The following is a 16,197-nucleotide window of genomic DNA, read 5'->3' as shown; positions in this document are numbered from 1 at the left end:
GATGTGAGGTGGTCCACTCATGGTGAGTCCTTCACTTAGTGCTTAAGTTATTTGGCTGTGTATCTTCTTCTAAAAGAAGGGCTGGGCAGTTGCCAACTTGTGGTGGAAACATAACCCTCCTGTAAAGTAACTACATTTGAAAATAATGCTGAGGTAATGGACTGAAAAAGTCATGTTGTCAATAGCAACGTTGGTGTTGCTGATAGTGTATATCTGGTGTGGTAGATGGAAAGTGCTGTGCAAGCGGCAGGAATTTGTTGACCATTGCAGCTGTAGGGTGAGGATGAGGTCCCTGCACTGCGGGTTGGTTCCAGCTTGAGACCTTGCTTGCTGTATGATGTTCATAGGCCCACAAACTCTCTAAGCCTGCATTTCCTCACAGAGTCCAGTTTTCAATGAGATATTGCCTATAATATACACAGCATGTTTGTGAATGGATCAATATAAACAGGCTGTGAAGATTCTTCGTATCAAATTTATTCTTCAAACTTAGGCATGCCAAAGAATGGACTGCAGTAGTTTCTCTCTGTCAGCCATGCTGTCAACATATTCTTCCCCTCTGAGCTCAGGGTCAGCTTTCCTTGTAGGTTGCCATCGACGGAGATTAAGCTGATTCTTTACTTACTTTAGCAATCATCCGGTCACAAGAATCTGCCTAAAGTCTCAAGCCACATTCCATGGCATAGAGTGGCACATGGGGAAAGAGGCCGCGTGGGAAGGAGCTCGACCTTTTTCCATTTATCTTCCAGGCTCACTTTGATGTTCACCACCAGGGGTGTACATTTCAAGTCCATATTCTCTGCAGGCCCACTTGGGTCTTGTGCTACCTTGTAAAAGAAAATCCCCCAATGGTAAATTTAAACTCCAAGAAAATCATTATTAAGGCTGTCACTGTGGAGTTCCTCACAATGGGATTTTAACCTCTAGCTCTACTTTGACCTGCCCAAAATTGATTTTTTTTGCCACAATGAGCCATTCTGTCCCTGTGTCTGATGCTTATCCACTTCCTGGGGTGTTGTGACCTCACTGGGAAAGCTGATGTTACAAACGATGGGGCTGAGCCCCCCAGCTCAGAAAGGACGCCCCATGCCCTATGCAGTAGGTCAGGCAAATGTCCATACCATGGGGTCAGAGAGCAAGCCTTCCCCTTCCAGTGTTGGAACTTCAAAGAGAAGGGAACTCTGAGGATTAGGCTTTCTTTACGTACTGGCAGTGTAAAAGGGCAGGCGTAGGATTGGTGTGACCCTCCTACCCATTGGTAAGAGTCCAGAATTATGATGTTAAAATACAAAGTGGTAATTTGATAATCATTGCTTTAGTGCCACGAAGAAATGAATTCCTGGGAAGAATAACTCGTTCCTACTGATAAGATCAAACTCAAAGAGGCCACCAATAAGTAATACAATTCTAAGAATAAAGTGAAAGCTAGGAAATACAGCATTTGATGAGGAGGAGCTCAGAGACTGGTATCCCTGGGAAGATGAAATCTATGAGCAATACATATCCTACTATAAAATCCCAAGGCAGGTTTTATAATGAGCGGTCTGTAGCCACGTGACATTGCTTTTTGTCTGTTCTGATGTGTGGGTACACATTTATGTCCCATAACCCCAACATGTCTTACACCCTATCTTGCAGCTTCAGTATAAAGAGCAGAATTATAAGGCCACTCCAGTCAGCATGACCCCAGAGATGGAGAGAGTGAGGAAGAACCAGGAGCAGCTGAGCGCGGCAAGTTGCTTTTTTTTTTTTTTTTTATGTTCTGTCAAACATTACATGCTTTTATTTTTAAAAATGCTCTGTCAAGGTCTTTCCACTTCTACCTATTGGGATTTTCCTGTCTACGTTCAGTTGCACATGAACTGTGGCCCTTTCACTTGAGTCCAGGCCGTTTGGAACTGGGTTGCTGTAATGTAGTCATGTTGGTCTATTCAAGAGATCTTTATTAAACACCTGAATATTTTGGGCACCATCTTCCTGGTCACTGGGATATAATGATGGATAAGGCTGACTGTCTTTCCTCATGGGCCTCATGGTTTAGTTAGTAAGTTGTTAATAATACATCCAATTAGGAATATGGAAAGCAATGGGGTCTATTGTCAATCAGAGTTGGGGGGAAATAACATCTATTGAAATAGAGCAAGAGGAGAACTGGCTAGATTGACATTCTAGTGTCAGGCCATGGAGCCTCACAAATAAAACACAAAGCATCAATTGTTCGGTAATCTGTTGCTAATAAAGAAGCAATAGTTGACAATTATGAGTCACCGCTACTCTGCCGCACTCTGTGTTCATGTTTTTGTGAACCCATGGGTCGAGCACTACTCATTTACTCCTCTGATTGGTATATGCGAGAAAAACTGGGTCCTGAGGTCAAAGGACATGCCAGGGACCCAGGGCTGCTCAGGGCAGAGCTGGGATTTGAACCCAGGCCTCCTGGAAATCAGAAATCCCTGTCAAGGTGCCCCCCCAAGTAGTGATTTTTCTGACTTTGTGATCCTTTTAGGGAACTTTTACTAATATAAGCAGTGGCCACCTTCTGCCCAAACAGACCATTTTGAAAGACTAAAATTTCAGAGGAAATTCTCTCAAATGGAGAGTATCTGACTCAACACAGTTTGTCCTGATATCCCTGGGTGGTAGCAGGAGTCAGAGATCTTTGGCATCTGTTCGGGTGGAAACCCAGAGTTGGAATGAGAGTCAAAAGCCTTCCCAGGCTGCTCCATTACCTTCATTTGAGTCCTTTGGCCTGACTTTGTTCCAGTGTCTCTTAAAGCATGCTTCTTCGTATTTCCATTTCTTCTCTCTGTGGGATTTGCACTTCAATTTGACATTGAGCAGTGAAGTATTCCTTGAAGACTCCTTTTTAAGCAGTACAGCCAACCCTTTGTTGCTGTACATCAGACCACTGGGAACCTGGGTATGGATCGGAACACAAAGGTTGATGCAGATCCACTGTGCAGGCTGTGTGTAAAGAGACAGGGTTAATTTTGAGGCTTATCCTCTGGGGTATCTGTTAAAATTCTTATTTTCCCTCGGTAGGTGAAATACAAAGGAGAGATCAAGCAGGCGACTGCAATTTCTGACCCCCCAGAGCTGAAGAGAGTGAAAGAAAACCAGAAGAACATCAGCAATGTAGGATGCCTCGACCGCTCTTCTCTTAACGACAGCCAGCGTGCTGGTGACATATTGCTGAAGGGCTCCTGTTTAGAACATGTTCATGACTTTGAGCTCATAGTCTCCTCCACTGGCTTATGATGTGTTGAAAGCTTCCTGGGTCTTAGGTGGGGGTACAGTCAGGGCTCCTCCCTGCAGGGTTCCCAGGGACATATTGTGGGACCCCTTGGCTTATCTTCCTGCTGAGTGTTGCTGGGGTTCCCCACAGGGAAGCGTTGATAGCGTTGGCATCTTGGCTGTGCAAACAGGCTTCCCCACATCCTTTTCTCCCTGTGTGTCTTCTTGTTCTCCATCCTCCCCCAGTCCTACCTCTCAGCTCCAGCGATAATGACTCTATTTGGGGACAGTGTTCTGAGAGAAGTGATAAGGTGCGCATGACTGACTAGGTCATACAGGACAGGGCCAATTTAGGGACACTTGATTAGGGGCTGGCAGTTTTTACTTAGACACTAACTGGTAGCCTGCTCTGATTCCCTTTTGTTTCTATAATCCAGGAGGCAATTCACAGTGAGAACCCTTTCCTGAAGTCATTAACATATAGATTGGGTCCTTTGGAACAGGAAATTTGGAAATCTATTACGTTTAAAGCAAGTGTTTATTCTCTAAACCCTTAAAGTCGTTTGAACAGTTTATAAGGTCCAGGCAGGTAATCACTTGGTCCTTCTCTTCACAGCTTCTCTTTGGAGAAGTTGGATGTTCGTTTATGGATGTAGATATAGAGTCACACTGGACATGTGGCTCACAAAGGAGCATGGCTATGGGACAGAGGAATAGAGTAGTGGCAAGTGTGCTGGCCTTTTTATGGATGACCATGGGCTTCTGTGTCAAAACTGCCTCTCAAGGCTCCTCCACAGTCAATTCCTAAGCAGTCACAAGGGTGTGATACCATTCTGTATGGGCATTGGTACCTTTAAGTAGTGTTCGCAAAGCATTTCTTCTCATATTCCTTTGTGACCTAACACTCACTCTAGCTTTATTGATGGTGCCCTTTTATCTGAGTAGATCCACAGTGATACTCACCACACACAGCTGTGGGATGACATGAACCATGTGGCCTTAAGATGCAGGCATTTTTGAACGTGACTAGTCCTCTGAAAATGTTCTCTTTTGTTATAGTTCTGCTTCCTTAGCTCTTTTTTTAAAGATTTATTTTATTTATTTGAAAGTCAGAGAGAGAGAGGTCTTCAATCTGTTAGTTCACTCCCTGAATGACCACGACAGCTATGGCTGGGCCAGGCCAAAGCCAGGAGCCAGGAGCTTCATCCAGTTCTCCCATATGGGTGCTGGGGCCCAGACACTTGTACCATCTTTCTGTGCTTTCCCAGGCTCATTAGCAGGGAGCTGGATTGGAAGTGGAGAAGCTGGGATTTGAATCAGTACCCGTATGGGATGCCAGCGTCACAGGCAGTGGTTTAATGCATTGTACCACAATGCCAGCCCCTCTGGCTAACTCAAATAAATACTATGAGACTCTTCTTTAGTTGAATTGATTCACAGTGCTCTATCTTTTCTTCTCTGACATGCCAGGTTTATTATAAAGGTCAGCTGGGCAGAGCTACTGCTTTAAGTGTAACTCCCGAAATGGAGAGGGTAAAGAAGAATCAAGAAAACATCAGCTCGGCAAGTGGTTTAATTCATTTTGGACTACCAGAATAAATGTGTCCTTTTTTATGCACTTGTAGTTCCAGTTTTTCTTGTAACAATAAAGTTGATTTTCAGGAACCATTTGTGAGGTTTCTCATGAGTCCAAGCTTACCTTAGATGACTCCCAAAAGCTGCCACTATAGAAATTGACAGTGTCCTGCTATGCCCAGAAGTGGCTGACAGTTAAAGTTTACCTTTGAATGATCGTTTGTTCACTTAGACAATAATTCATGTTATTTCTACCAGTGTTTTTGAAAGTGATAAAGTCTTTGATGTGCAAGCTGAACAAATTGCTATTTTACTGATAAATTATATTGAGCATGTATTGTTAATCCTCTTTACCAAACTAAATGGGAAATGAGTCATTAATCCAAAGTAAGGACTTATAAGAAAAAACACATCCAGGTACATCTAATACGGAATTTAGGTGCTTATGGAAGTGTCCTGGTGCACGTCTGTCTCTTGTTTGGACAATAAGCTTCAGCGCAGGGCTTCCCTTCTGAATTGCACATACACTCTCAGGTCTGTGGTAAGTGGTATCCTAAGCTTACACGTCACCAGCTCAGCCAATCAGCTGTCAGGAATACAGCCCCGTTTCCAGCACGCCTTGAGGAGCTCTGGGCCAGGGTGTCATCATTTAGGCTTCATAGTTGACAGCTGTCCAGTAGCATTTCTGTCCAGAGATACTGAATGCATTCAATCTAAGTTACCTTTAATCCGTGGCTACTTAGAAGGAAAACTGGATTTGTTTTTGGTTGTTCATGATTCTCTGAAGAGGAAAGAAACAAAAGGAAATGAAGGGTAGCCTCCAACATAGTTAAGGCAGGAAATGGAGACATTTAGATACAGAGAATAGATTTGGGTTCTGTTTAGTTTTGGATTTTCCCCGTTTAAGCATGAAACCCGATTTTGCTGAGTGCACTGTTGTTGAATTATTTGTCTCTCACATACTAGTTTTCAGGAGAGATTTAGGTCATTTTTCTAATAGCCTGTAAAGGAGATTCTTTGAGAGTCAAACTTTAGGTTGCAATTCTGGGACACAATGTAATTCACTGAAAAAGTTATCTGGGGAATAGTTTTTAGTGTTTCCCATGTTTCCCTTATTTTGGAAAGCTTAAATAATTGTCGTGCCTGTTGTTCATTCTGCAGGTAAAATACACCCAGGATCGTAAACAGATGAAAGGTAGACCAAGTCTGATTTTAGATACACCTGGTCTGAGACATGTGAAAGAAGCCCAGAACCATATCTCCATGGTAGGGTACAGCCACGTTATCTGCTCATGACTAAAGCATACTAAGGAACGACACAATCCCGTGTGCCGGCGGCATCTGCTCACTGTTAATCTGGATGACTAACAAAGCATGGAAATATGGATGGACCCGTCTTCTGGGGGTGGGGGTGTGCTAATCACACTGAAATGCCATGAAAATACTTAGTCTAATAAAAATAATTTTCCTCAGAGGCTTTTTTTGGTGTGTGCTTATTTCTAACCAGAGTACTACATATGGATTTTGTGTGAAACTTTTGCTTAAACTTCTTTTCAGTTCATTTGAAGATGGAGTTTGGTTGTGTTTGCATGTGTAAGTGATGTGAAAGAAAATATGTTTTCTAAAACCGGTTTTATGAGGTATATTTAACCTACCATAAATTTAATTCATTTAAGGTATTCAGTTCAATGGTTGCTAGTATAATTTACAGAGTTCTACAACTGTCACACCAACTGAATTTCAGAACATGAAAAAAATGTATGTTTTGAAACATGTTTTTGTAATTAACCACAAAATTATATGTCTCTCATCCGTAACTCTCAATCTAATTGTAAATAATACTGTTTTCTGCATAAGTGTGTGGAAATAGCTAATTACTTTATCACATGTTGAACTGTTTAAGACAGGGAACTATTTTTCAGTTAAATTAGTATACTTTAGGAAGTAGCTAGAATTGTAAAATACTTACATTTTAAAACTTTTCATTAATATAAGTTCATATGTTGTTTAAAAACATACCAACCTCAGGGATCAATTATGTGATTCGAAAATATCAGCACTGGATTCCAGCACTGTTTTCAGAGTAATTGGAAAAGACACACGTATGTCGAAAATAATCCAGAATTAACTATTAATACAGTGACACCTGCCATTTTCTTGGAAGTTTGTGAGATAGAAAATTTCCTTTTGAGTTGATGTTGATTTTTCTTTTCCAGGTGAAATATCATGAAGACTTTGAAAAGACAAAGGGAAGGGGCTTCACTCCTGTGGTGGATGACCCCGTGACAGAGCGGGTGAGGAAGAACACGCAGGTGGTCAGTGACACTGCCTACAAAGGTGTCCACCCGCACGTGGTGGAGATGGACAGGAGACCTGGGATCATCGTGGGTAAGCTCATGCTCCAGCGCCTATGCTTGCTCAGGCCTAGAGTCAGCTCCTTGTTCCTCTGACTCCTCCTCAGATGTGGATGTGCTGTCAGACTTAAGTGGACAGCAGGCAGAGTGTTATTTTTGTACCATGTTGAATGGGAGTCACCAAATATGGTGGCAGATCCTTTCTCTTATTGGAAGTTGTCTGTCTTCAGTGGCTTTCAGGTGTTAAAAATGTTCCTACTCGTTAAAGAAGCCGCCCCAGACATGGGTGATCACAGTGGTTGAACACTTATTTTGTTTCCTCTTAGCTCATGGACTTGATTAAAGTGTTATACTTGGACATTGGATGCAGGGGTGATAGTAATAACCACGTCGTGCTCAGGTCCTGTTACCACAGGCAGACATGCTGGACAGATTCTGAGGGTATTGTGTAGTATGACTCCCCTGTATTTTTCTGTATGTTATTTCTGAGCTGGGGTAATTGAGAGCCATAATTTAGAGAGAAACCGTCTCTCTCTGCTCTCTGTTGCTTATAAATCAGTCAGGGGACATGCCAGGAGGAGAGTGTTGAATGTGGCTAAGACAATAGAATAGATCAGACTACAGAATTCAGTAGGGCTAGAAGGAAAGTTACTGCTTTTTACATAAATGCCAACAACTCTTATGACTTTTGTCCCCATCAGAGAAGTTAGCCTTTGAGCTTTTAAAGCTGGTCCAGTTATGTAGCTCAGTTCTTTATAACCAAAGTATATGTCTCTTGGTAATTTCAGGGTTGGATTTTTTTCATCTGCAGTAAGGGCCTATTTTGTGGCAGTAGTGTTAGGTGAGAAAAGTTTATACTTCACAAGGTGCACCCTAGTAAAAAATGGGGCACTAAAGCCAAGGCACCGCGTTGGATGGTTACTAAGATGACTCCTAGAGTGTCTTCCAAGGTATGATTCCAAACATGTTTGTAGGCAGTGGATAGCTTTGCTGATCTTCCCTGAAGCTTCAATGAGTTAGGCTGTGACTGGCCTATGGTAAGCACTACATAATGTTAATTAAAAAGAAACACAAATCTCCAAGACCAGTTTACTCATTAATTATTTCCATTCAGCTTTCTTTCTGCCGTATGTCTAGCACTTTTCTGATGAATGTATCTTTTTAAAAAAAAATTTATTTGAGAGAGAGAGTTATAGACAGAGGGAGAGAGAGAGAGAGAGAGAGAGAGAAGAGGTCTTCCATTCTCTGGTTCACTCTCCAAATGGCCACAACGGAAAGAGCTGAGCAGATCCAAAACCAAGAGCCAAGGGCTTTTTCTGGGTCTCTCACATGGGTGCAGGAACCCAAGCACTTGGGCCATCTTCCACGAACCTGCACCCATATGGGATGCCAGTGCTGCAGGCCAGAGACTTAGCCTACTACACCACAGCACTGGCGCCAGTGAATGTATCTTTCATGCTTTAGTTTGCACTCATAGACTCAAAATGAAAACCAGGGGCCAGCGCTGTGGTGCAGCAGGTTAAAGCCCTGGCCTGAAGTGCTGGCATCCCATATGGGTGCCGTTTCTAGTCCCGGCTGTTCTTCCGATCCAGCTCTCTGCTATGGCCTGGGAAAGCAGTAGAAGATGGCCCAAGTCCTTGGGCCCCTGCACCCACATGGGAGACCAGGAGGAAGCACCTGGTTCCTGGCTTCAGATCAGCGCAGCTCCAGCTGTTGCCGCCATCTGGGGAGTGAACCAGCAGATGGAAGACCTCTCTCTCTGCCTCTGCCTCTCTCTGTAACTCTGTCTATCAAATAAATAAAATAAATCTTAAAAAAAAAAAACAAAAAAAAAAAACAAAAAAAAAAAAAACAAAGTGAAAACCAGCCTTGCCACTTGCCTACATTTCAAATATGTTCTTACAGGGAGAGAAGATTTACATGTTTTAAACAAAAACATCTCATCAGTTTCCCATGAGTGACTCCCATGTCTTTCACCAGGGACTTCAAATATTTTGCTTCTTTCTGTGTGGGGAGAGCAGGAGTGCTATGGGAGTTCAGGAGATGCCATGAGCGCTGCATAGAGTTGCCCTCTGGGCACCTGCATTGTGTGATGTGGCAGGTGCATCAGCAAGTGACTGGTGAAGCAGTCAGGCTACTGAATTTGATTACTGGAGTGTCTTTGCAGGTACTTCTGAAAGCAAGTGAATATTCTCTGGTTCTCCTCTGAGGCCTGTAGCACAGCGGGTTTGCTCGGTGCCCCTTTGCATTTCACATACCTTCCTTCCAGGCTTTTGCTTGATTCACTCTGGTGCTGGCTTTTAAACATTCCTCCTTGTTTGTTGATTTCTTCCTGTCGGTAAAGATCTCAAAGTTTGGCGCACAGATCCTGGCTCCATCTTCGACATTGACCCTCTGGAGGACAATATCCAGTCTAGAAGTCTCCACATGCTGTCTGGTATTGCTTGCATTTTGAGTTCCTCCCCACTGATGAGATTTTTGTCCTGAAAGAGAAGCTGCTGTGAACTGTAGACATTCATTGTACCAACTGTGCAATGTACATTTCAAAGTTGAGAATTCGAAACACTGAAAAAGTGCCATGCTGCTTTAAAGTACTATTAATCATGTATGAAAACAAAACTTGCAAAAGGGCTTAAAAAAAAAAAAAGAAATCCTAAAGTAGTTTGTTCTACATTCATTTTAAAAAGTCGTCTCCAGCTTACATGTGGTTTTTTTTATTAATAAATATGATTTGATGGACTTTCTGGGTTTATAAATACAGTTTTTTGGATTGTTGAGACATAAAGGGTTTTGTTTCATGAAATAGACTTACTACAAAATTTAAGAGTAAATCCGAAGAATTATGCATAGAATTATGTAGACGTTTTCTGTGTAGTATCATAAATGTCTTAAAATAAAATAGGGATTTAAGTATCCTTAAAATTTATCTGAGTTTTTATATAGGGAAAAATGAGTAGTATACATAGAAAGCTTATTTGAGTTTTTAACTTAGAGTGTGTGTTTATAGTGAAAGGCAAAAAAGGAATGGTTTAGATAGAGTGACAACATGATTTAACATTTCAGACTTTCAGATCATGTTTATCCAATACAATCGGAAAAAACTTTAACAGCTCTGCAGTTATTTTAAACAATCCAATACTATAGATTCATATCATGTCGTATCATTTAGATCTTGTACCTCCTTCTGATATCTACAGTATATTTAATTATCGGTGTTAATCGGATTGAATGCCCAAGGCACAGTGGGGACTCTAATACTTTTATTGTTAATTTAATCTGCCTACTTAGTCAAACTGTGTCATTTAATTTTCTGAAAAGAAAAAAAAGGCAACAAATCCTGTGTACTTACTAATGCTTGAAAGCAGTCAATTATAAGCAAATGTTTTCTAGAAATCTATTGGTTTGTCAGTGTTTTCTTAGTTTTTGTCAATTTCTCATCCCCCATCTCTCCTTTAAAATCTAGATTTTTAAATGAGTCTAAATAGTCTTTAGGTTATTTGTGGAGTTGATGTAATACATGCTGAAGTTAGAGAATAGATGACTAGAAGAATCTGATAATGAAGGGGATTTTGACTATTATTTAGTTAGGGAGTATTTCCTTTCCCTGTTAAGCTTTTGAGTAATTGTTGTCATGGTTCTTCAAGTCACTTAAACTCAAATATGAATATTTTCCCTCTGATATAGAAAAGGCAAGTCACTATAGGAGACAGCGGTCTCGGTCTCATTCCAGCAGTACTTTTGGTACAGGTCTGGGGGATGACAAGTCAGAAATCTCCGAGATTTATCCTAGCTTTTCGTGCAGCAGTGAGCTCACAAGACCATCTGATGACGGAGGTACTAGTCATTAACCACTTACCAAGAAAAGTCATTCATTTTTGGAATGTGTCACCAGAGTATCTTTAACGCATTCTCCACTTTTGCACAAACATTTAGGCTAGATGTTTTTGACACTTTAATATAAACTTTAGAAATTTAAGAGTGCTTTCTTTAAAATTACTAATTTGCATTTTTGCATGCAATTATTTTTCCTGTCTTACTTCATCATGATCACTGTAACTGGTTCTGTAATGACAAAAGAGTCTTGACATTTGCTACACTGTGACTGCTTCACAGCCATTGGGTGTGATGGATACATCCAGTCGTGATTTGTATCTGATTTTCATTAAGGGAGCAAAATCAATCTTATAGTAATATCAAAGTGGCTAGATGTTACTATCAATTGATGTGTGTTTAAATATTGGTACAAATTTTCAGGCAGAGCTAGAGCTTGCCGAAAATAAATTGGATATACTACCTGAGATATGAGAAGTTTTTTTTTTTAATGGAAAATATATCAGTATTGGAAATAATCTTTCTCCATTTTATATTCTCATCTTTTTTCTATACCTTTGCCTGTTTCCAGCATGACTACCCAGCTGGTTAGGTTTAGAACTTTTATAGACTTTTTTAGGATACTTAACTAATCCTACTGATAAAGCAGTTTTAAAGGTTAAGAGCCAAGTGTTGCCCTTTCCCATTGTAGACATCGTTTGTGCAGTGGAGAAGGGGAGAGCAGTGGAGTGAACACGAATGCAGGGAATCCAGGATTTCCTTTTTAACCACACGGGTCATATTGCCAAATCCCAAAGGCAGGAAATTTTGAGGCTGAGCAAGTTAGCACCGAGGGGAAAAGAAGTAATGTGATTGAGGTCACAAGGGAACCATGAAAACTCTTGTAACTGTGTAATAGGTTTTTTGCATTCATTACAATAAAACACTAATGAGAATAATTATACCCTGCACATCTTGAATTATAAAATCAAAATGGCCTTAGCTTAGTAGAAAGTTTTCAATGGCCTCCTTGATCTATAATTCTAAATAGTTATAAACTGATTTTGCTTTATCATAGATTAAAATACACACAAGGAAATCAGTTTGTGGTTTGCTAACTAAAGGTTCATATCTGGTTTGCTAAGAAAAGATTCAGTAACTTCCTGACTGCCAGATACAAACTCTTTTTGATTTGTGTTGGGACTTGGGGTTGCTGATTTCTTCCTTCAGTGTCCTTCACACTTTTTGGAAATACTCAAAAATGTTGATGCTTAATGAAATAAATAAAAGCCAATGCAAACACAAGAACTAATTTTGATAAACTTTATTTAATGTTACTCAGTTTAGTGTTCTAGAGTTGATGTGTTTCCCAAATGCAATATACCATAGAGCCCTTCAGCCCCAGTGCCTTTTTACTTGATGTCTGTGCAACACCAACGCAGCACTCATTGATTTATTCACCAACTATTTATTAAGTGCTCTTGGGCACCTGCCAAGAGTTTGCAACTGGTAGTTCCTATAGTATTGAGCCAAGGAATACGACTTCATTGCAAGGGGTTTGAAGTATGGTGGGGGATACTAATAGCAAGCAGATCCTTACACAAGTAATGTAGGATTCTGGATGGAGTCAGTGCTAGGAGGTGATGGAATGGGGGATACAGGGTAGATAGCAGGGAAGTTCCATGTGGCCTGCTTGAGCTGAGATGTGAATGCTAATGGAAGAAGCATCCTGCTATCTATACCTTCTTCACTTGAGAGAAGATATAGATAACTGTTCTTGCATTTATACTAGAATTTGAGAAACACATAGTTAAGAAGTAATAATGACATTCTTTCAGATGGTAGAGTTTGGGGCTGTGTGGAAGGTGAAGTTCTGGCAAGCAGAGGTGACTCAGGGATTCAGGTCATACCTGATAAGGATGGACTCCTTGGAAGCATTTTTAAACTTCTGTCATTCTTAGGCACTTGCATGGCACCTTGTACCCATGTTCAGATGGTTAGTGACATCTCACACTTACAGGCTCAAAACCACCTCCTGCACCCCATCTCCCCCCACCCCCAAATCTGCTCCTTCCTGCAGCTTTCCATGTCGAAGTCTATGGGATTACACTCAGCGTGTTTCTTACTCACACTCACATCCCATCCATTCGCAAATGTTGTCAACTCTGCTGTGACAAAAATGTCCAGAACCCAACTCGGGTCCCTCCTGCCGCTGGGGCCACCTTGGTTTCCACTGCTGCTGCTCTCTCACCTGGGTGGTCACGGTCCCTCCTGCCCCTCCCTGCCCTCCCAACCCCTGCCTTGGTCTGTCCTCCACCCGGCACCCAGAATTTCATTCTGAAGTGGCTCAGGTCCTCCCAGGATTTGGGGCCCCACCTTCCACTGCTTTCTCAGTACGCTCATCCTCTTCTGCCAGTGGGTCCCCTTGCCCTTCTCAGACTTCCCAACAAAGCATGCACCCAGCGAATGCGCTGTTCTCTCTCCTGGGAATATCCCCACCCCAGGTACTTGCTGCTCGGCCCCATTGTCTCCGTGTTTCTGGCTGGATGACACTTCCTCAGAGAGACCCTGTCTGTCAGACATAGCATGGCTCTTCCCTCACTGGGTGCCTTTCTCTTGTTTGTTTTTCCTTCCCAGTCGCTGTGATAGATGTTGGTTTGTTGATTTGCTTTTCCACCTCTGTCTTGCTAGACTGTTAGTCCTGTGAGAGCAGGGGTAGTGACTCTTTGCTCACTGTTGTGTCTCCAGCTCTTAGATTAGCTCTCAGCAAATATTAGGTGAAGGATTGAAATGGCAGAATTAACATTTAAAAGACTAGGGCCTCCCATATAGATATATATATATATAATTATTAATTTTGTGTAAATTAAAGTTCTATTGTGAAATCTGTTTCAAGGAAATCCTTACATTCTTGTTGGGGTGATGTTTTGATACATGTCCATGACATGAAAGCCTAGCTGGCAAGACAGTGAAAAGTGGAAACATTCCCAGTGGTTTGGTTTATTTTTCTGCTGGGAAGGGAAGCAACAGTATCCATGGCTTCTCCTGGCTTTGAAATCCTGGGTCCTCTTTGAAATGCTTGCTCTGCTGGGCGTGGGTAAGGAGGTGCAGATTGACTCTGTAGAAAGAGGTTTGTGGTGATGACAGCTGCTTGATGACAGTCTTCAGTGTCTTTAGCAGTGAGAGTCCATCACATGCATTCATTTAAACTGAGAAAAAAATTATAGCAGTACTTATTAGGAGCGAGATGAAGAAAAGAAGCAATGTCCTTACCGGTCTAGAAATGCTGTGGTTCTTCCCAATTGTGCTGAACCCTCTAGGTTAAAAGTCCGTGATAAAATGTGACCTGCCCCTTAGTGACGTTTGTCCAGTGTTCTTCCGCCTTGGTTCTTGAGGCGGCCATTTAACTGCCTTAGCCTCTGAGTTCACCTGGGTAACAAAAAGAGTGTAGAACAAGCAGCTGTCTGAGATGCATTCGGTTTCCTAAGCGAAGTGCCATAAACTTAAGTAAGCATTCCCTGCTCTTCCTCCTGTGTTTGAGATGAGTGTTCTAAATCCATCCTGATTTACTTTATGGATTAAGTGGCTGAGCAGTTGGGAGAGTCACGGTTTTAGAGTCCTTGTGAGTGAGAGGAAACGCTGGTTGTGGGGACAGAGGGCGAAGCAGCCGGCTCATTTCTGTGAGGCAAAGGTACACTGTTTTCCTCCCTCATATTTGTTCATGAATATTAACATGTAAGCCTTCTCCTCTATGTTCTTATCATGGTTTCAGTTATGTGTGTTTCGTGATATTTTGACATCTTGCTTTGATTGCTGACTGTCTCCATCTACTGATTGATGATGTAGGGCTTTCTTTTCCGTCTACTTTCCGATGTATTAAGTTACCAGGGTTTTTGTTTTATATCTCTGCTGTGTTACTTTGAATCAGTAGCAGGTTTTTATTTAAACTTCATCCAATTTTGTTTTGATCTTTGAATAATACTATTTGAAATGATCTTTATAGCCTTTTTGGTATTAGATTAGTTTAACTTGGTTTTCAGTTGACACACAGTTCCTTTAGTGGCAGTAGTCCTGCTGCTGGCTTCTGTCCATTGCACTGTGAGATTTGCTTTGGTCTTTGTGTTCATCCTCAGCTCAGTTGGCTCAACAAGGATCTACCTCCTGGCACTACCTTCTCTTTACTTTTCTGTACCTTGCAGGTTTCTGTCACTGCATGCATTTTTACATATTTGCCGTCTCACTCCGTGTCCGCTCTCCTCACGTTGACCTTGTGCTGTTTTGTGGCCGGTGTTTTACATGTTTCAGTTTTCCTCTGGAGCATAAGAGGGTCTGGGAGTGTGATGGGGAAAGAAGAACAGATGCACCTTTCGAAGCAGACATTTTCAGTTTTCTGTCCTGGTGAACGTTTCCATTTTGCTGTGGAAGAATCTTGCTGGAACAGCCTATCCCTGCCTTAACTTAAAGGGAGTCTGAGAGGTCTGCGGCAGTTCAGCCCACAGTAGCAGGGCTATGTGCGTCATTCCATGTAGTGTGTCTTCAAAAGGGGCATGGTTGCAGGAGATGCTGCAGCATGATCTGGAACTCTCAGTATATTATTCATAGCATGCCAGGAGGCAGTCATGTGGTCAATTGCTATGGTATTTTACTGGCACCTACAACTCCATCCATTCATTCAGCAAACATTTATCAAGTATTATCCTTACATGTGAGACTCTGGGAGCATAACTCTTCAAAAATCAAACCCACTCCATTGGGCAAACTAGATGCATGAAACCATTATGCTCAGGAAGACATTATGATGGAGTATTGCACTGGGTTACAGTCAGCCAGGTAGAGGAATGGGAAAAGAATGCTTTAGGTGGAAAAACAGCCAATGACAGAACATGGCATATGGGGAACTTGGTGTAGTTTGGCTCATCTGGAGCCCAGGGTTGTGGCTAAGGAGATGGGCTGAAGAAGAGCCCAGAGCCAAAGTGTGGGCAGTGCTGCAGACAGTCTTCAGTGGGTGTGATCCCAGCTTTCTTGTCGGATGTTACCTGCAGGAGAACTAGACTCGTTAGAGGGCCAGTTACCTACGCTTGTAGCTAAGTTGAGTCTCTTCCTGGAGATTTAATCCACCCTGGGGACTTCTCTAAGAATCTGGGCTGCATTGGGTCATGTCCATCCTACCAAGAGAAGTGACTCTGGGCATCATGAGACCAGAAGGCCTTCTTAGCAGTCCTGT

At 42.0% G+C, this 16,197-nt stretch overlaps 1 protein-coding gene across 13 annotated transcripts in view; it reads left to right on the top strand.

The window, feature by feature from the left end:
• NEBL (nebulette) overlaps nt 1-16,197 on the top strand; it is a 395,196-nt gene that overhangs the window by 361,123 nt on the left and 17,876 nt on the right. For 9 of the 13 annotated variants that reach the window (XM_089311550.1, XM_089311552.1, XM_089311553.1 and 6 more), the window contains 7 exons: nt 1,639-1,731; nt 3,043-3,135; nt 4,705-4,797; nt 5,971-6,075; nt 7,026-7,197; nt 9,508-9,600; nt 10,848-10,997. In XM_089311550.1, coding sequence (XP_089167676.1) covers nt 1,639-1,731; nt 3,043-3,135; nt 4,705-4,797; nt 5,971-6,075; nt 7,026-7,197; nt 9,508-9,600; nt 10,848-10,997 — 799 coding nt within the window. Of the gene's footprint in view, nt 1-1,638; nt 1,732-3,042; nt 3,136-4,704; nt 4,798-5,970; nt 6,076-7,025; nt 7,198-9,507; nt 9,790-10,847; nt 10,998-16,197 lie in introns of those variants that run through there. The other 4 variants (XM_089311555.1, XM_089311554.1, XM_070055474.2 and 1 more) reach the window with 4 other exon arrangements.

This window comes from Oryctolagus cuniculus, chromosome 13, assembly GCF_051225735.1.
Source record: "Oryctolagus cuniculus isolate XC-2025 breed Fujian yellow rabbit chromosome 13, ASM5122573v1, whole genome shotgun sequence".
In the NCBI taxonomy this organism is placed as follows: domain Eukaryota; kingdom Metazoa; phylum Chordata; class Mammalia; order Lagomorpha; family Leporidae; genus Oryctolagus; species Oryctolagus cuniculus.
Note: the sequence above shows the minus strand (reverse complement) of the source record. Positions and strands in the feature narration are given on the sequence as shown.